This window comes from Marmota flaviventris, chromosome 17, assembly GCF_047511675.1.
Source record: "Marmota flaviventris isolate mMarFla1 chromosome 17, mMarFla1.hap1, whole genome shotgun sequence".
In the NCBI taxonomy this organism is placed as follows: Eukaryota; Metazoa; Chordata; class Mammalia; order Rodentia; family Sciuridae; genus Marmota; species Marmota flaviventris.
Window position 1 is genome coordinate 54429669 of NC_092514.1, and position 20615 is coordinate 54450283.

General features: G+C 48.9%; 1 protein-coding gene across 1 annotated transcript; it reads right to left on the bottom strand.

Moving 5' to 3' along the window:
* Nucleotides 1-4762: 4762 nt before the first annotated feature.
* Tbx21 (T-box transcription factor 21) lies at nt 4763-17081 on the bottom strand. The gene is made up of 6 exons (XM_027924723.2): nt 16394-17081; nt 7750-7904; nt 7312-7433; nt 6503-6661; nt 6296-6357; nt 4763-6087 (listed from the first exon to the last, which is right to left on the bottom strand). Exons 1-6 carry the CDS (start codon nt 16882-16884, stop codon nt 5469-5471), a joined length of 1608 nt encoding a protein of 535 aa, XP_027780524.2. The 5' UTR covers nt 16885-17081; the 3' UTR covers nt 4763-5468.
* Between the last annotated feature and the right edge of the window lie 3534 nt (nt 17082-20615).

The following is a 20615-nucleotide window of genomic DNA, read 5'->3' on the forward strand; positions in this document are numbered from 1 at the left end:
AGAAAAGAACTCAACAGCCAAACATGGTGGCACATCCCTGTAATTCCAGCTATTCAGGAGGTTGAGGCAGGAGAATCATAAATTTGAGGCCAGCCTTTGCAATTTAGCTAGATCCTGTCTCAAAATAAAATATAAGGCCAGGCATGGTGATGCACAACTATAATTCCAGGGGCTTGGGAGGCTGAAACAGGAGGATTGCGAGTTCAAAGCCAGCCTCAGAAACTTACTGAGGCCCTAAGCAACTCAGCAAGACTTTTTCCCTAAATAAAATATAAAAAAGGGCTAGGGCTGTGGCTCAGTGGTTAAGCACCCCTGGGTTCAATCCCCAGTACCAACAAATAAAAAAATTAAAAAAAATAATTAAGAGCTGAGCTGTAGCTCAATGGTAGAGTGCTCTTGGGTTCAAGCCCCAGTACCATAAATGAATTAATAATATAAAAAAAAAAAATCAAGAAAGGGATAAATGCAGAATCCAGTATGCTGTTTTTTATGAGGGAAAGGCAGAAGATAGGATGGGGGAATATCTAGGTAGTTAGACTAGTGTTAGGGTTTTTGTTTTGTTTTGTTTTTTTAAGCTCTTGAGTGTTCTGCAAAAATATCTTTCTTACTATTAAAAGTAACTTAGTTTAAAAAGAAGAAGAAGAAGTAGGGCCTAATCTTCATCATGTGGGATTAGGCCCCAACTTCAGTAGTAAGACTCCTATAGCGCAAGAATTAAAATCAAGAATCAATAAATGGGATGGAATAAAACTAAAAAGTTTCTTCTCAGCAAAAGAAACAATCTGGGGCTGGGGATGTGGCTCAAGCGGTAGCGTGCTCGCCTGGCATGCGTGTGGCCCGGGTTTGATCCTCAGCACCACATATAAACAAAGATGTTGTGTCCGCCGAAAACTAAAAAATAAATATTAAAAAAAATTATCTTTCTCTCTCTTTAAAAAAAAAAACAATCTGTGAGGTGAATAGAGAGCCTACATCTTGGGAGCAAATTTTTACACACACACACCCCCCCCCCCCCGCCGCACATCAGATAGAGCACTAATCTCTAGGGTATATAAAAAATTCAAAAAGCTAAGCACCAAAAAACAAATAACTGAATCAATAAATGGGTCAAGGACCTGAACAGACACTTCTCAGAAGATGATATTCTATCAATCAACAAACATATGAAAAAATGTTCATCTCTAGCAATTAGAGAAATGCAAATCAAAACTACTCTAAGATTTCATCTCACTCCAGTCAGAATGGCAGCTATTATGAAGACAAACATAAGTGTTGGCAAGGATGTGGGGAAAAAGGCACACTCATACATTGCTGGAGAGACTGCAAATTGGTGCAGCTAATATGGAAAGCAGTATGGAGATTCCTTGGAAAACTGGGAATGGAACCACCATTTGACCCAGCTATCCCTCTCCTCGGTCTATACCCAAAGGACTTAAAAACAGCATACTACAGGGACACAGCCACATCAATATTTACAGCAGCACAATTCACAATTGCTAAACTGTGGAACCAACCTAGATGCCCTTCAGTGGATGAATGGATTAAAAATGTGGCATATATATATAATGGAATTTTACTCAGCAATAAAAGAGAATAAAATCATGGCATTTGCAGGTAAAAGGATGGCATTGGAGAAGACAATGCTAAGTGAAGTTAGCCAATCCCCAAAACCCAAATGCCGAATATTTTCTCTGATTTAAGGAGACTGATTCATAGTGGGAGAGGGAGAGGGAGCATGGGAGGAATAGATGAACTCTAGATAGGGCAGAGGGGTTGGAGGGAAAGGGAGGGGGCAGGGATTAGCAAGGATGGTGGAATGTGATGGACATCATTATCCAAAGTTCATGTATGAAGACACGAATTGGTGTCAACATACTTTATATACAACCAGAGATATGAAAAATTTTGCTGTATATGTGTAATAAGAATTGTAATGCTGTCATTTATTTTTTTAAAATCAATTTAAAAATTGTTTTAAATTAAAAATTAAAAAAAAAAAAAGAATTTAGTGCTCAGCAAAGTGGTACATGCCTATAATCCCAGGGAGTAGGAAGGTTAGGATGGGAGGACTGCAACTTTGAGGAAAACCTCAGCAATTTAGTGAGACTCTGTCTCAAAATAAAAAATAGAAAGAGCTGGGGATGTAGCTGTGAGTGGATCACCCCTGGGTTCTATCCCAATACCCCTCAAAAAAATAACTCCATGGGGCTGGGCAAGTGCTCTACTGCTGAGCCACAACCCAGCCCCAGCCCCTATTATGTCCATCTTTAAAAAATCTTTTAAAAAAATAAAGAAATATCTCAATCATTTTTTTAAAGTTTTCTTTTCTTTTTTTTTTTTTTTAATTGTAAGTACCAACAGTTTCCTAAGAAACAAAATAGACTGAACTGGGCTAGTCAGGTTTTCATTGCTGTGATTACAAAACCCGACAAGAACAACTTAGAGAAAAAAGTCTGGGCTCAGTTTCAGAAGTTCAGTCTATGGTCAGCCCAACTCTGTTGCTGGCGGGCCTCGGGTGAGGCAGAGCATCATGGTGGAAGAAAGCGGCTCAGCTCATGAGTAGGGGGAAGGGGGAGGAAGAGGGAGAAGCCAGGGACAATATAGTCCAAGGCCATGCTCCCAGTTACCTACCTCTTTAGCAGCCTTGCCCCCCTGCCTACTGTTACCACTCAGGAGTCCATTGACATGGTGGATTCTTCAGATGGATTAAACTTCTCTGTGAGGTGACAGCTCTCATGATCTCACCATTGCCTAAAAGCCCCACCTCTGAACTTTGCTACACTGGGGATTATACTTTCAAAACATCAGCTTTTGTGGGGGTGGGGGGACATTTCTAGATATAAACCATAGCACCAGCTTAATACCATTAACCCCAGAAAGTGACAGTCAAGAATAGAGGCAGAGGAGAGAAGGATGGGAGGACTCCTAATGCTCCTAATGCAGTTTATAAAAGTATCGGTTTCCAAATCTAAAGAGGGTGGAGCAAGTGTGTGTCCTTATCTTTTCCTTCTGACTAGAAGGTGATAGAAATGGCATCTGGCAGGCTGGGTGCAGTGGGTGGCGCCCACCTGTAACCCCAGTGGCTCTGGAGGCTGAAGCAGGAGGATCTTAAGTTCAAAGCCAGCCTCAGCAAAAGCAAGGCCCTCTAAGCAACTCAGTGAGACCCTGTCTCTAAATAAAATACAAAATAGGGCTGGGGGTGTGGCTCAATGGTTGAGTGCCCCTGAGTTCAATCCCGGGTACAAAAAAAAGACAAGGAAAAAAAGAAAGAAAGAAAAGAAATGGCATCTGGTAGAGACCAGGAAAGGAGAAATGTGAACTGAGACAGAAGTAAAGTTTTCCCTGCTCCAAAAATAATTGCAAGGATAAGCCAAAGGCCATGTTATGGTTCCTCGTTAAGATGGGGTACACCCTGTACTGGGGCAAAGCAAACATCATAACTTCAGCCTCATAGTATTTTTCGTAAACCCCTTTCTTAACCTTAAAGTGTTCTTTCAGAACAAATTTTTGTTTTTAATTTTGGGAATGTCTGCCCAGAATAATATTTTTTATGTGAGGAAAAATTTATCTCAAGTTCAACAATTCCTTCATTTCACTTGAGTTTTGGGATTTTGTTTGTGTGCTTGATTTTTTGTGTTAATAAATTCTGTTAACTAAAATTCAATAGTTTTCATTAAGAAAAAGCATTCTCAGTATGATTCCAACTCTATAAAGTACTTCTATATAGCTCATCTAATGCTAATTCTTTTCCTCCTATGGTACTAAGGATTGAACCCAGGGGTGCTTTACCACTAAGCTACATCCCCAGCCCTTTTTACTTTTTTGTTTTGAGAGAGGGTCTCACTAAGTTGTTGAGGCTGACTTTGAACTTGCCATCCTCCTGCCTCAGCCCCGGAGTTGCTCTGGTCACAGGCTCCTGGTTATTAATAATAATTCTTGATGGGTGGTGAGACTTCAGATAATTTATTGCTGTCTCTACACCTTTCTTCATTGCTTGAATTATTTTCTCAAAAGCATGTATTATTTTACAAACACAATTCAGTGTATTTATAGAGATAGAGAGAGCTAGAAAATGATAATAATGATGGTTTACACAGGAGCACTTCCTGATCATCAGGCACCATTCTTAAGCCCTTTACTTGCATTAGGTTGAATCACATGAAATTGCCAATAGTTGGCTGTTCTCGACCTACAAAAACAGCAGTGCCACATAGCCCAATTTATATTTATTCTTTTTTTTTTTTAAAGAGAATTTTTTAATATTTATTTTTTTAGTCTTCAGCGGACACAACATCTTTGTTTGTATGTGGTGCTGAGGATCGAACCCGGGCCACACGCATGCCAGACGAGCGCGCTACCGCTTGAGCCATATCCCCAGCCCCAATTTATATTTATTCTAATCCTTGAACAACCCTAGAGTTGTGGAAATGCAAAGAGAAATCAAGTGTCACCAGGGCCTGCAGAGCCCCCACCCCACTCAGCCCTGTGCCCTGCCTGGCCCTCACACTCCTCCTCCCCAGGCCAGGCTCACACACAGGCAGAGACATGCCTCTCTATCCCAAGATGCCTTAAGAGGCAGCATCAACCATTACCTGAGTGCGGAGGGTAAGGCATGTAGCCTTGCTCTAACTCAGCCTATCCCCTGAACGAAGCCACTTCAGGTTTCTAGCCAGTACCCCAGAAATGAAAACCCACAAAAAAGGTATGCTAGACCAGCCATCCCCAGATGAGTCCCCCAACCTGGCATGGAAGCAGGACACTCTTAAACAGTTTCATGTTTATTTTCAGAAAGTGATGAACACAAAGAAATACATCGAGACACCACTCTCTGTGCAATAAATAGCTTTCCCCATCAAAAAAAAAAAGACAAGGAAAAAGCACGTGCACATACAACCACCACAAATAGGACCTCGCTTGGCAAGATGTGAACTGTCCCCCGTCCCAGCCCCTTCCTCTCTACTGCTCTGTCTTGTCTCCAAGCAGGTGGGGCCCCGGCCAGCTGCCCATTCACCTGAGTCCTCTCCCTGGCCCTGGCTGGGCAACTCCGTGTGTCTTTATTTTCAGATCAGGGATTAATACACTCACAAATAAAGCCACTGAATGCGACTCCACAAAGAAGCAGAGCTGGCCTTCCGCATCTGAGCCTCCCACCCCACCAGAAGCCACAAAGCTCCTTTGTGTCCAAGACCTTGCGCCTGTTTTCTGTTCTCCATGGGACCAACAGCGAGAAGCAGCACCAGGTACATGACCATAGTTTGGGCAGAGGAAGGAGCAGGAGACACTCCTCTGACATTTCATTGTGGAACAGGAAGTGAACCCCAGAATCCTTATGGGCCCGCCTCTTCCCCAACTATATGGAGAAGGGACCGAGGGAGCCGGGGTCTTCTCCACCCTGCGTCTGTGATGGAGTAGGTTGGCACCCTCCAACCTACCAACACTGGATCTGTTCATTTCTCCCCGTCTTCGGCTCAATTTGGAAAATAGCTATAAAACTGGCTTTCGGCTTCCTTATCAAAAGGAGAAGGGGCCCCAGCAGGGGAGGAGCTGTCACCACTGGAAGGGTAGGGGGACACCCGCCTCCTCTTAGAGTCTCCTTCGCCCAGTCCTGAGTCACTGGGCTCTGGCCGGATGGGGGTGACTTCGGTCCACAGCGAGGGGGAGCCCTGGTCCTCTGGCCCCCGCCCCTCAGAGGCTCCTGAACCAGGTTCCATGGGCAGAGTCCGCATGGGGCGAAACCAGCCAGCTGAGCCCATCTTTGGAGGGTACTGGGGAGCCACAGGCCAGCCAGCTCCAGGTGCCAGGACCTCCTGGCCTCGATAGTAGGATACGGTGGGCCCAGGGGCGGAGGGCAGGAATGCGGGCTTCATGCTGACTGCTCGGAACTCAGCCTCATAACTGTGGTCCCGGGGGGCCCCCAGCCAATATGGCTGGGATACCACATCCTTGGCCTGGCCAGGAAGCTCAGGGTAGAAGCGGCTGGGAACGGGATACTGGTTGGATAGGAGAGGTGAGTAGGGGTCTCCTCCAAGCAGTTGACAGTTAGGTCCAGGTGGGGAGGGGACGCTGGTGTCAACAGATGCATACATGCTAAGAAAAAAATTGAAAGGAAGATATGAGTCACAAACACAGCCAGTCACCTAGGTACCGCCTGGTACACCACGTCCTTTCCCTGACCCTCCCTTCCTTGGTCTGCCCACCCTCCAGCACCCTCCCCACCCTCCAGGGCAGAGAAAGCACCAATCTAGAGTTTCATTTCTGGAGGGACCAAAAGTGAATTGAACTCGGTGGCACTTACGACTCAAAGTTCTCCCGGAATCCTTTGGCAAAAGGGTTATTATCAATTTTCAGCTGAGTGATCTAGAGAAAGGGGAAAGAGAGTCACCCAAAGCCTGAGTCTGGAGCCTGAGAACTTCCAAAATCCCTCCCGAGGAAGACTGCCGGCCCCAGTGCTGTCCCTCTGCCCAATCCCAGGCTCAGGCCCCCATGGCCTGGGCAGCCTCACCTCGGCGTTCTGGTAGGCGGTCACCGCAATGAACTGGGTTTCTTGGAAAGTGAAGATATGCGTGTTGGAAGCGTTGCAGGCCGACTCTGGCTCACCATCGTTTACCTCCACGATATGCAGCCGGGGCTGGTACTTATGGAGGGACTGCAGCACGATCATCTGAAGAGGGAGTCAGGTGGTGGTGGGTGGGGAGGGAGTTTGATGAATCCTCTCCCTCTGCGGTGGCCTTAGGTCTGGAAACACAGACCTGTGGAGCCCTCCTCCCCCATCAACGACTGGCCCTACCATGAGACTAGAAGGGACTCTGAGGTCATCTTGTGCCCTCCCTTGCCCTACCCCCAGGTAACTTCTTCCAGGTCTTCCAAATCCAGTTGCCTACATCTTTGGGGCACCAGTTCTAGACTCCCGCCCCCGTTTTCCATCCCCAGAAGTCCACTGTGATCAAGAGATTAGCACAAGAGGGCCTTTTCGGGATAAGTGCACAGGATTTCTCAGAATGGAAATACTCCATATACATACCCTGGGATACTGGGACTGACTCTAGGCCCATCAGAGTGACAAATCATGGCAGCCAGGGACTCCTTGAAGAGGTCCCCCAGGTTGGCTTGGCCTGTGTTGGCCTGAATGTGACCCCCACCTAGATTCAGCTTCCTCCCATTTCATCTTCCTCCCCACATGGATGGGAAAGAACTAAAATTGAGAGGAAGGAAAGGGACTCTTCCAGAACAGAATCTCCCCCACACACATACTTCCTGTGGTCTAGGAGGTACCAGATTCCAAGTGGGTGGCTTCCGGGGTGCAGGTCCTACCTGGGTCACGTTGTTGGAGGCTCCCTTGTTGTTGGTGAGCTTTAGTTTCCCGAATGAAACTTCCTGGCGCATCCAGTGAGCTCCAGTGTTGGGGGAATCTGGGTGGACGTACAGACGGTTCCCTGTGGACAGTTAACCTCTTAGGTAAGCAGCCCCCAGGGCAGACCCTTGGTGATGTGCAGCTTTCCCCGTTCTGAAGGGGAGAAGAATATAGGGAAAGTACCAGACAGGGCAGGGCAGGGGGGACAGCTGTGGCAGAGAACTGAGCAGGGGACAAGCTAGGACAAAATAGAAAAGTGAAGACAAACACAAGATAGAGCGGGGTGGGAAGGGATGTGGAATTCAGTCCTCCACGCCAGGGACAATGGCTTGGGGATCCACCAGGGGGCGCCCGCTCTTGGAGAAAAAGCAAGCCCACCGCTCCCTAGGGACACATACCTGGCATGCTGCCCTCAGCCTTTCCGCACTGCACCCACTTGCCACTCTGATACCGCCAGTGATGCTGGTCCACCAAGACCACATCCACAAACATCCTGTAATGGCTGGTGGGTTCCAGCCCAGCCACAGTGAATGACAGAAATGGGAACATCCGCCTGCAAGAAAGAGAGCCCCCCAGGATCCATCAGCCCCAGCTCTCTGCCAGTTACCTGTGTGCACTTGGGGTGCTGGAGCCCGCCTCCACACGCTCACCACAGCCAGCAGAAAAGGGTTCAGTAAGTTTGCCAGTCAGTTGTTAAATACAACCATAATTAAAATTCAATTGTATAAATTTACAATTAAATACATTTGATGAAAATCCAAGGTAACCCATACTGAGAAATCATCACTTCCCATTACTTTACTAACTCTTGAGGTGACTTATGCCTATTGTACCCATGCAGTGAAGGTACAGAAGGTGGCGTGCTGCGCATCTCCCCCCCAACTCCATGTTCAACTACATACGTTGGTGACCTGAAATCAGCCATAGTAGAATATTTATATGAGAATCAACAATTATAGAGTTTGCTTTTTTTGGTGGGGAGACGTACCAGGGATTGAACTCAGGGGCACTTGACCACTGAGCCACATCCTCAGCCCTATTTTGTATTTTATTTGGAGACAGGGTCTCACTGAGTTGCTTAGCTCCTAGCTTTTGCTGAGGCTGGCTTTGAACTTGCGATCCTGACTCAGCCTCTCAAGTTGCTAGGATTACAGGCATGCGCCATCACACCCAGCAGAGTTTGCTTTTTTGCTCTGTCTATCTATCTATCTTTCTGCGGGGGGCGGGGGTTGGAGATTGAGCCCATTCTCACATGCTAAGCAAACTCTCTTCCACTAAGTTATATCCCCAGCCCAAGGACTTTTTTAAATGTTTTCCTTTCAGAGGCCTCTAACCTTAGGGGGTTTCCTCGGAGGGGCAAAGCACAAGCCATCTTCATAGGCCATTCCCAGCAGGTCCTTGTGCCTCAGTCCCCATCCATCCTCTCCACTGTGACTCTTCCCACTCTGTGCAACGTGCTCCTAGCCCCAGGGCACCCACCCACAGGCCGTCTTGGTCCCACACTCCTGGGCCTGACATCTGTACGTGTAGTACAACCTGGCCCAGGCCTACATCTTCAGAGAAGCAGCTATCATCCTAGGTGGACAGGAAGCTTCCCAACCCCCTGAAAGAAGGTCAAGGTCTATCAAACACAGTCTTCATGCTCAAAGTCTTGGTTTCCCAGGAAAAGCAGAGGAAGTTAGGGGCTGGGATGCTGCAGTATCCCCCACCGTGCCAGAGTTAAAGATTCAAAAAGCAAACCGTCTCCTGCCACCCCTGTCTCTACCACTTCCACCATCACTACTCCCATCATCACCATCGTTCCACTACCACCCCACTGTCACAACCACCGTCACCCTCACCACCATCTCATCACTACAACCACCACCAACAGCACCTTCGGGACAGCTGCCACCTCCATGATCACCATTCCAACCACGCTCCCGCTAACCACCACCTCCACCATCACCACAACCACCACTTCACCTTCCCAAAAGACACCACCTCTGGGTGCACCAAGGCCATCCATCACCAGCTTGAATGGCTGAGCCTCTGTCTTGGAACCCAAGGAGGAAGAGCAGGGCTGTCAGAAGCGCCTTTCATGCCCACACACCTCCTCCTCCCATGGAAGTCCTGTAGCATGAGGTTTCCTGGCCGCTGAGTCAGGAAACCTGGGGAGGGAAAGTTCCAGGGGTCAAGGTACACTTTGGGGTGGGTCCTAGTCCCAGAACCAGAACCCTGATAATCTTGGGAAGGTCTCCTAGGAGGCTGCTGTCATATTCTTGTCTTCCCCAGACTCCTGAGCTGAGAAAAAAGAAATTTCTTGGCCCCTTGAGCTTGGAAGAGTTAATTCCCAAAATAAAGCTTCGTTTTCTTCACCCATAAAATAACTCCTGTTCATTTTTCCTTTGAAAATTGTTGAGAAGCTCAAAAAAAAAAAAAGAAACTCAGCTCATTTCTCTCCTGTCCAATCTCCATCCCACCTTCTCCTAGGCCCAGAGTTCTCAAAGCTCCCTGGCCTTGGAAGATCCTGAGCAAAGAACAGAGACCTGGTTCCAGGCTCTGGGCCCCAGGGGCTCAGCAGGCCAGTTGCCTGGAGTAATCAAAGTTGAGGGATTAGGCATTGAACAACCTGGAGTGAGAGAGAGAATACTCTGAACACATTGCTCTCATCAGTTCAATATGCAGTGGTGGGAAGGTCACTCAAATATTTCCTATATTGTAACTGGTTCCCTAGTCAAACTTGTAGGAATAAAGGATCCAAGAGAAAAAAAAAAAAAAATATATATATATATATATATATTTAGTGCTGGGGATAGAATCCAGGGCCTCACACATACTAGGCAAGTGCTCTACCACTGAACTATAAACCCAGCCCTGAAATCCACTTATTGAGCCTCTACTTATACACCAGCCAGTTCATCAAGCCAGTCCTTGAGATATAAAATGTTGTTTCCAATTTTATATTTGAAGAAACTGGGGCTTGGAGAAATTTGGTGACAGCCCCCCCCCCTTTTGTTTTGATAACAGGGATTGAGCCCAGGGGTGCTTTCCCACTGAGCCACATCCCCAGCCCTTTTTTATATTTTATCTAGAGACAGGGTCTTGCTAAGTTGCTTAGGGCCTCGCTAAATTACTGAGGCTGGCTTTGAACTCACAATCCTCCTGCCTCGGCCTCCCAAGCTGCTGGGATTACAGGGGTGTGTCACCACGCCCAGCTTCCATCCTGCTTTTATTACAAATAGCCGGAAATGGAGAAGACACAGATGGCAAGCAAAAGGGAGAGGAAAATGGAGGTCTCCGTTTCACCCTAAAAGTACAGAATCACCACCAGGTGGAATCTCTAAGTCACCCTCTAATTTACATGACACTTATCTGAAAGGAACCAGGAATGGAGAATGGGTCTGGTAACACACTGAGACCACCAAACCACTTACCATCCCATCCTCAGAGGACAGAGTCCAAGACCCCAGTTCCTCTGCTGCCCCTAAGAGCCAGCCTGCCTCAAGATGATCCACAAGGTAGCGGTTACATGCTCCATCTCACAGTTTTCAAATGCAAATTAAAATAACAAGTAAACAGAATTTTTGTCAGTTGTGTTTTTAAAAACTGATAGCATCTACTGCTTAGGAAGCTGCAGGAAAGAGGATCCTCTCAGAAACTACTGGGGTATAAACTGGGATCAGCTTTTAAGAGTGTATTCTGGCCAGGAGTGGTGGAACACACTTTTAATTCCAGTAGCCCAGGAGGCTGAGACAGGAGGATGGCCAGTTTGAGGCCAGACTCAGCAATTTGGTTAGGCCCTAAGCAATTTAGTGAGACCCTACCTCAAAATAAAAAATAAAAAGGGCTGAGGATGTGGCTCAGTTGTACAGTGCCCCTGGGTTCAATCCCCAGTACAGAAAACAAAAACAAAAAAAGAGGGTATTTTGATAATGCCTTGTACTTACCAAAGTATAAAATGTGCTCAGGCTTCAAGGCCTCGCTTCCTCCAAACTCAGTTCAACATAATAGAAATCATCTAGCCACTGGCAGACAGCTGCACCAAAAAGCAAAATGGAGCAGGCACAGTGGTGTGTGACTGTTATCCCAGAATCATTTGAACCCAGATGTTTGAGGCCAGCCTGGGCAACATAGGCAAGGTCCTCACTTAAAAAAAAAAAAAAGTTGTTTGTACCTGCTCCAAGAGAAAGGAAGCCAGTCAGCCTAACAAAAAGCAGTCTTAAGCCTAAAAAAATTATTTGTTTTATTTTATTTTATTTTGTGGTGCAGGGATGCTCTATCACCAAGCTAATCCCCAGCCCTCTTTATTTTTTATTTTGAAACAGCATCAAGGTGGGTGCAGTGGTGCACACCTGTAATCTCAGTGACTCATGAGGCTGAGGCAGGAGGATCACAAGTTCAAAGCCAGCCTCAGCAACTTAGCAAGGTCCTAAGCAAATCAGTGAGACCCTATCTCTAATAAAACAGAAAAATAAATAAGCACTGGGGATGTGGCTCAGTAGCTAAGTGCCCCTGGGTTCAATTCCTGGTACCAAAAAAAAAAAAAAAAAAAAGCTTAATGAAACAGCATCTAAGTTGCTGAGACTGGCCTTGAACTTGAGAGTCTCCTGCCTCAGCCTTCTGAAGACCTGGGATTACAGGTTTGCACTACTGTGCTCTGCTTAAAATTAAAAAAAAAAAAAAAAAAAAAAAAAAAAAATTAATTAATTAAATTTAAGATCCAAAAAGTGCTGGAAATTGGGAATGTGAAGAAAAGAAAATCGCAATGTTTGTGGGGTTAGAAGGGACCACGTGGGACTGAAATTGTTGTTTTGCCAACTCCTAACTTCCCATACACAAACGCAAATGCAAATTGAGCTACTTAACAGCAGAGCTCCCCAAAGTTATCTTAATTATAATAATCAACCAATCACACCCAGATAAGTGGGGATTACCAGCAATTAATACACACCCACACACCCACAGAGACCCGGCCTCTCTCCCTCTACTAAGAATGTCTACCATCAGCTATTATACACTTGCCAGCACATTCACAACATACACTCCACACAGAAACCCAAGCACAAGTCTGTGTGTGGCACTAGCAGGCTGCCCAAGTTTCCACAAACACAAAAACTTAAACTTAAAAATGGGCCCATCCGCCATTTTGTTCTCAATTCCCCGCTCCAAGCCCTACCTAAGCGGCCTGGACCAGCCTCCCCACAAGGATTCATTCTCTGTTCCCATCTATTTCCACCCATGGGTGACAGTATGACTGCTGCTAATCCAAACCAAGGAGTAGGGCTAGAGTGAGTAGGAGAGGGAGGATCTGGGACGAAGTGAGTCAACCCAAGGTGAAAGGCTGCAGGGCTGTGGGTGGGCCTGGGGTGGAAGAATTTTTCAAAAAGAAAGAAGGCTGTGGGTGATGTGGTGGTGACTGGCAGGTCACTAGAACCTACAGGGGGACAGGCCAGCTTGGCAAAGCAGGAGGACAGAAAAAAAGCTGTTCTCTGAGCCCAAAATTCGGAAGCTAGAAGAAATGGCCACAGACTTCCCAGATCACCAGAGTCCAAGCTGAGATATGGGGCCCCTTGCTGGGCTGGTGGGTCTGAACTGGGGCCCCTGAGGCCTGATCCAAAGAGAGCTGTGAAAGGAAAAAGTGAGGAGCTACTGGGACCCAAAGGAGCCCCTTAGAATAAGTCCAATAATGTGAGAATGTAAAACACACCAACTTGCACATGTTTATGAAATGACAAAGGAAGCTGGGTGACATTTAGTTATTTATTTTCAAGTTTGCTAATGGTATTGTGTTAATTTTTTTTTTTTAAGATCCATTTTTTACAAATGTGTAGAGAGCCTACTAATTACTATGTTACTAATACAGCTGTAGACAAGTTGGAGTGAGTGGAGATAAAGAAGAAACAAGCTGGGGACAGTGGCACATACCTATAATCCCAGCAACTCAGGAGGCTCAGACAGGGGGATTGCAAGTTCAAGGACAACCTCAGCAATTTAGCAACTTGTCTCAAAATTTTTAAATATTTGAAAGGGCTGGGGATGTAGCCCAGTGGTAAAACACCCCGGGTTCAATCCCCACTGCCACAAAAAAGAAAAAGAAACGACAAAATTGGACCTGTACTGATGACTCTTGAAATTGGATGATGGGTACATTTTTCAGTCTACTTTTGTATATAGCAGGTTTTTTTGTTTTTTTCCCATAGTACTGAGTATTTAACCCAAGGGTGCTTTACTGCTGAGCTACATCCCCAGTCCTTTTTTTTTTTTTAAGAGAGAGAGAGAGAGAGAGAATTTTAATATTTATTTTTTAGTTTTTGGCAGACACAACATCTTTGTTTGTATGTGGATTGAACCCGGGCCGCATGCATGCCAGGCGAGCGCGCTACCACTTGAGCCACATCCCAGCCCCCATCCCCAGACCTTTTCAGTCCTTTTTCTTTTTTATTTTGAGACTCAAGTTGCTTACAGCCTCACTAAATTGCTGAGGTTGGCCTCAAACTTTTGATCTTCCTGCCTCTGCCTCCCAGGTTGCTGGGATTACAGGCATTCACCACTGCACCCAGCTTATAGTGGGCTTTTTTTAAATATATATTTTTAGTTGTTAATAGACTTTTGTTTTATGTATTTATATGCGGTGCTGAGAATCGAACCCAGTGCCTCACACATGCCAGGCAACAAGTGCACTACTGCTGAGCCCCAGCCCCAGCCCCTATAGTAGACTTTTTCATAATTTGCAAAAAAAAAAAAAAAAAAAATGGTGGCACATGCCTGTAATCCCAGTGACACTGGAGGCTGAGAGAGAGGATTGCAAGTTCAAGGTCAGCAACTTAGCGAGACCCTTAGGAGCTCAGTGGTGCCCTGCCTCAAAATAAAAAATAAAAACCGCTGGGGATGTGGCTCAGGTTAAGCATCTTTGGGTTAAAAAAAAAAAAAAAAGTAAGTTTAGTACGTGCAAAGCCTTTGGTTCCATCCCCAACACACACACACATGCACACACACACAAAAAAAGAAGGAAAAAAAGTCTATAGATCTAAAAGGGAGACAAGACAAGTGAGAATTATGTAGCAGGAACATACAAGGAAGCAGGAGGCCAGAGGAGTGCAGATGGTGATCCACACTTAGAAAATCTCCCTGAAGGACAGAAAGACACTGGTCCAGCTCCAGCCAGATCCCTGAAGTTCTGGCAGATGCTCCATTCACCCAGCCCTCCAGACTGGAGCTGCAGAGGCCTGACAGTGCCATGGGGAGACCCTGGCCAGGCCTCGTGGGGAGACCTTGCCGACCATACAACAAGGCAGAGGGTTAGGAGGCCCCACTTCTGATCTGCTGTGTGTTGGGGTGCAAGCACTAGCTATCTGTGCACTTCTCAACAGTAAAACCGGGAGACTGCTTGGCCCACCTAAGACACAGTGAAATAATGGAAGTGAAAGCACTCAGTGCATCAAGCAAGGCCTTCAGACAGCATGGGTGGCCGTTTTTTACTGGTGGCTATGGGGGTTTGAAGAAGGAAACCCAGGCAGATTCCCTCTGGGCTCTGGTGCCAGCTCTGCCAGCAATGGGTGTGCTGTGTAACCTCTGAAGTGTTTCTTGATGTCTCTGGGTCTGTTTCCCTGTCAGTGCAGTGAGAAGGTTGTGCGGCATCTTCTGGTTCCTTGCAATTCAGACACACTGGGATCAGAAGCCAGGGACACCCAGAGAGAGAGACTGGGGTTGAGAAGATGGAGCATTATCAAAGGCTGAGCCATAAAAGAAAGTGCCACCTTTCCTGGGTTCATCTCAAGGAAAGAGGCCCAGCTCAGCAATTTAATGCCTGGTCCATCAATCCCAGGGCACTCACAGAAACCGTCTGGAGGGAAAATGAAGATGTTCTAGCCGTGCCTAGATTGAATACCCACCCCGGGCCCTGCGTGGCCTTCCCCCTTTCCCTCCTAGGCCTCACCCTTGGTATCTACTCTTCAGCACCTCAACCTGGGCCCATCATCCAGGCCCACCAATGACACAGCCTCTGCACAGGAGCAACCTGATGGTTCCCCCTGCCCCTGCCCTGGGAAGGGTGAGTCCACATTTCAGACACGCAAGGCCCACTCAGGGTGTTGCTTACTAAACAATCACCACACAAACTGCAAGTTTCTCTTTCTTTCCTCACTCAGGAGGCTCTATGCGGAAGCAGCACCCTCAACCCCTAATCCTCATGCTGGATTCAGGGGTTCAGGACCATGGAGCCAAGGGGCTCCCCCATCCAAGGGGCTGAATTAATGACTATCTGGGCAGGGGAGTGAGCAGGTTTTCAGGGGCTAGTCCCAAAGGGTGACACCTGCATGGGCCCTAAATGAGTTTCACCTGCTTAGGCCCGGGTGCCTATGCCTAGAGGGACCTGTACCCCCAATAAGCTGCAGTGTCCCTCTTCTTCTCCCCACCCCCCCAACACACACACTCAAGACATATGATCTCAAAGTAAGGCCGGAAAGGAAAGTTGGCCAGGGCTTCTCCATGTCACCAAATCCCAGCCTCCCCCCACCCCCACCAGCACCAAGATTGCCCCAGCACACAGCAGCAAAAAAGCGAAGTGGGTGGCTGGACACGGCCCGGCCCAGGAGAGAGAAGGAGAAGGCCGGGATATCGATCCCAGCGTTCTAGTTTCCCACACTGAGGGGCTAAGAGGAGCCTTGCCCCGCAGGCTCAGAGTGTCTGCTTCTCTCTGTTCGCTGCAACCCCCAGTCAGGCAGAGGGCTGGGCAGGGGCGCGCACCAACTCTGGATGAAGCCAGAGGTACCTCTTCCCCTCCACCAAGGTAATTTCTTGCGCGCACACATCCGTCTCCTTTTTGAGTTCTCTGGCTGTTGGCGAAATTCCCCGGGCGAAACCGACCCCCTAAGAGCTTTCCCCGGCCTCACTACAACCCCATCCCCTGCCTCCTCAAGCTTAAGCCAAAACTGCAAAGAACACGGACACACTATGATGTCTAGCCAGGGGGAAAAAAAAAAGAAAAAAAAAGTCCTTGTTCCGGCCCAGGCACAGAGGCTCTCGCCCGCTCCGCCCCGCGAGCTAGCGCTGCTCACTCACCGTCCCTGCTTGGTAATGATCATCTCCGTTTGGTGCTGATTGAACTTGGACCACAACAGGTGGTTGTTGAGCGCGACTCTCAGCTTCCCCGACACCTCCAGCCCCGCAGGCAGCCTGTAGTCTTCGCGCGATCCTGGATAGAGCCCAGCCCGCGGGTCCGGGGCCGGGTAGCCATCCCCGGGTTGGTAGCTCTCCGTGCCCGCCGGCGGCGGGAAGGGTTCGCCTGCGCCGGGGAAGCCAGCCGCCTGGGGCCGGGGCGGATAGGCGTAGGCACCGAGGAAGCGTCCGGGCGGAGCCGGCACCAGGGCGCCCCCGGCGTAGGGCGCCCCTAGGCTACCGCCCCCACGACGGTCGGCCGCGTCCTGCGCGCCTGGCTCAGAGTAGAAATAGCGGTGCTGTGGGTCGGCGCCTGGCGCCCGACCCTCGTCACTCGTCGGCATCGGCTCAGTGCCCGTCAGCATGTCTCTGCAGCCCGGCTCCACGATGCCCATCCGGGGCGGGCTGGGCACCTTCCCGCAGCCGTCGAGGACCCGTTCCTCCCCGCGTGGGGGCAGGCGAGAGGGACGCGGGGGCTGGGGCGGCTGGGACGGCTGGGGCGGCTGGGGGCGGGACCGGGGGCGGGGTGGGGGCCCCACCGGAGCCTGGGCTGGGGCGCCTGGCTCCCGCGCCCGCGTTTGGCAGGCGCGCGGCAGTTACCGGGCTCCCTCTCCAGCGGGCCGCTGTCACTAGCGTCGCGCGGCCTTTGCTGTGGCTTTATGAAGCTCTCGGGTCCCCCACCCCACCATCTCGGCCCCGCCCCGCCTCACCCCGCCCCCTCGTGGCTAATACTCTGGCGAATCCTCCGCTGTTGGCCAGGACTGGAGGGCCCCCTGCACAGTGCAGATGAGCGAACCCCAGAGACCTGAAACTCTTGCTTGTAGACCTTGCCCTCTGGCAGAATCAATCCCGCCACCTGAAACAACTGTCCATTTCTTTCCCCTCAAACTTCGAGGACATTTCACTCATCCTTGAAAGCTCAGCTCAAGAGACCTCTCCTACAGGAGCCTGTGAGGATGGCCAAGATGGGACTAGCTGGACATTCTCACCCCATTGGCAGGCTCCAAGCTGCCTCAACATAAATATTCAAGAGATAGCTATTGTGCCCAGGCTCTGGGCTAAGTGACTTTGCATGAAGCCATTTCCCTCCTTTTCCAACCAGAGGCCAGGGTGGCCTCTGTCTGGGCATCTTGCTCAGAAGCAGACCTAGAACTTGGTGGGCAGCAGGGTCTTTAAAGGGGATTGTCTTCTCAGCCGCCCATACCAGGTTGCCAGAGCCCTGGACTCTGCTGAGCAGGGCTAGGCTGGTCAAATCTGGGCCCAAAAAAAAAACTCTCAAACGTGGGCACTGGAAGCAGTATTAGGCTACCAGGGCTCAGAGTCCCTGCTTGTGACTCGTGTACACATGACCTGGACAAGTCACTTCCCTTGCCTGAAAATCATCCTCACAGGTCTCAACATGGACTGGGGAAATAAACACATCTACTTTTGCGAGTGGGGTGCCGTGACACCAGCCAGTATCAGTGTGTAGCACTTTCCAGTCTGGATGGAAAGCCGTTTGGAAGAGTTCAGAGTTGGCAGACAAGAAGGAAGCCCAGCACATGCTCTGGTGGCGGCCTCAGCTGATGGCTACAGAGGCGGGTCTTTTTTGATTTTTCTTTTCTGCTACTATAGGCACACTTTTTAATAAAAAGTATCCTTACTTTCTTTCAATGGAAAATAGCATTATTGTGGTTGTCCTGTGTATAAGGATATAAGCTGTACAGAAAAGCGAAAGCTTTATGTAGCAAAGCTACATAAATCTTTCCCAAACATTAGCCCCCAAAGGCAAACAGAATTAACATTTTGGTGGGCATCCCTCCAGGTGTCACTCCTACACACTGTCTCTCTTTCTCTGTCTTCTGCACACACACAAATACATAATTTTCTATAAACATGTACATGATGTTTTGTAGTGTTTTGTTTTTTTTTCACTCAATAAGGTGTCATGGAATGTTTTTTTTTTTTTTTTTTTGCAAATCAACATGTAGAGATTTACATTTTAAGGAGTGTTTTGAAAACTAAAACAGTTTCATCATGTTAAAGGTTAACTTCTCCTCTCTCCCCCATTCCTGCCAGCCCTAATTCTCCCCTAGGGGCCAGCCCCATTTCTATATTTTTGTCCCAGCCCAACAGGGCTTCACCCTGAGGGGCCCATGGGAGCTCTCTGCTCCCAACTAGAGCTGAACCAAGAGGCAAGCTGGCAGGTGAAGGTGAAACTGGGGACCCCAGGAGGCGGGCATGACCCAGGGAGGGTGGGGGAGAGAGAATCAACACATCCCTTGAGGATGGAGACCGGATACATGACAGCACCAGAAAACCAGGTCTGGTCTCCTCCCCTGCCCTTTACCCACATTTCTCCAAGCCTTGAGGAAGGCGGAAGCTTCTGCCTGCTGTTCGAAGTGGGCAGCATAGTTTGAAAGAGGGTGACCTTGCCCTTGGCCACTTTTTGTAAAACATTAGAGATTTCCGTAAGACTCACCTGAATGATTTCCCCAGGAGACATGAGACTGTTGAATCCTGCCACTTCTTTGGGGGGGGGGGACATTTTTACTAAGTGGTTGACTGTAGAAGGCCAAATGGAGTCTTGTTGCTCCTCCTCTCTCCGTCTCCTCTTTTTCACGCTAATCTTCAGGTCAAGTGGTCCATCCCCCTGCTTCTGAACAGGATGACCTGACTTCCCACCCAGCTTTCCAGAGCAGGAGGGGTTACGAACCTCAGAATCAGGTGGCCCTGGGAACATGTCTCTGGAGGATAAGGGGAGTTGGAGTGGTCTCCCTATAACCTAAGGGGCTGTAAGAGGGTCTTACAGCCTGTCTCATTAACCCCAGATTCCTCGCCCATCTTCCTCCAATTTCTTCCACCCAAAAAAGAAAGTGCTTGTGAAAAGCGGGGGCTGAGTGGCCCTGGTGTCACCACCGCCAGTCCCGCCCCTCTGCCAGCTTAGGTGAGAAGAACCCTGGCAGTGACACCTCCTCTTCCTGCTGCCACCTCACCCCCTTCCCAGGCCCCAGGGCTGGAAAGGTGGGAAAAAAAGGAGCTAGGAGACAAGGCCCCCTGGGACCTCCTCACTTCTCTTCTAGAACCCCATCTGCTCGCTGAGCATCCAAAGGCCGGCCCCAGTGGAGTGGGAATGAGAAACACAGGGTGGAGCCTGGGAGGGGGGAGAGAGTCTCCAACCAGCATCAGACTCTAGGAGACAGGCTGGATTGCAAATATGGGGAATAGAATGACTTACCAAAGTCACACACCCCATTTGTGACAGAGTTAGCCTTGTACCCTGGTCTCTTGACTCCTGGCCCAGTATTCTTTCCCCAAGAGTCCGGGAGAGTCATAATAATGAGTGAAAGGCCAGGCACAGTGGTGCACACCTGTAGTCCCGGCAGTGTGGGAGGCTGAGGCAGGAGGATTCCAAGTTCAAAACCAGCCTCAGCAACTTAGGGAGGCCCTGTCTCTAAATAAGAAATAAAAGGGCTGGGGATATGACTCATTGGTAAAAAGCCTTTGAGTTCAATCCCTAATAATAATAATGATGATAATAATAATAATAGAAAGCAGAAAAGAAGATTGCCCCTGAACCCCTACTTCGGCACTGGGTCGCTCGCCCCGCTGTCCTCTGAAGTGTTCTAAACTTCCTTTTGAACAAGTTGCTTCCCATCAAGATTCAAAAATTATAGGTGCTGCCCTGAGGTCACACGGCACTGCTCTGCCCCTGCTCCACACTGTGTGGGGAAGCTGCTGGGATGTGGATTTCTGGGACTTGCCTCTGGAGATTCTGATTCCCAGGCCTGTAGTGGAGCCAGAATCTGCACATTTTAGGGTCCAGGTGAAGCTGAGCACCAGAGGCTTGCAGGCCCCCTCCCACGGGACTCTCCTACCTCCAGATCGGGCCTGCGGGTCACTGCAGGGTCTGCAAGGTGTGAAGAGGATGGTGACAGTCGAAAAGGGCAGCCACAGGCGCTGGACTTCCTTTTCAACGCCGAAGACCAAATGATCCTCCGCCAATCCATGAGGCAGCTTGAGGGCGGAGGGCCCCTCTGGAGACCTGGAAGCCTCCTGGGTGGGCTCATACTCAGCTAGGCTGAGAGGCGGGTATGGGGGGGGGTTAGGGGAGGGGACAGACAGCGGGTGGCGGACACTCAGAGCA

What these genes read in the sequence shown, in the direction of transcription:
- Tbx21 (XM_027924723.2), bottom strand. Translation starts at nt 16,884, where the DNA reads ATGGGCATCGTGGAGCCGGGCTGCAGAGACATGCTGACGGGCACTGAG. An exon ending in ATCATTACCAAGCAGGGACG is followed by an intron (nt 7,905 to 16,393) that starts GTGAGTGAGCAG and finishes TCTTTCTTGCAG; the next exon opens with GCGGATGTTCCCATTTCTGT. An exon ending in CCGCCTACCAGAACGCCGAG is followed by an intron (nt 6,358 to 6,502) that starts GTGAGGCTGCCC and finishes CCCTTTCTCTAG; the next exon opens with ATCACTCAGCTGAAAATTGA.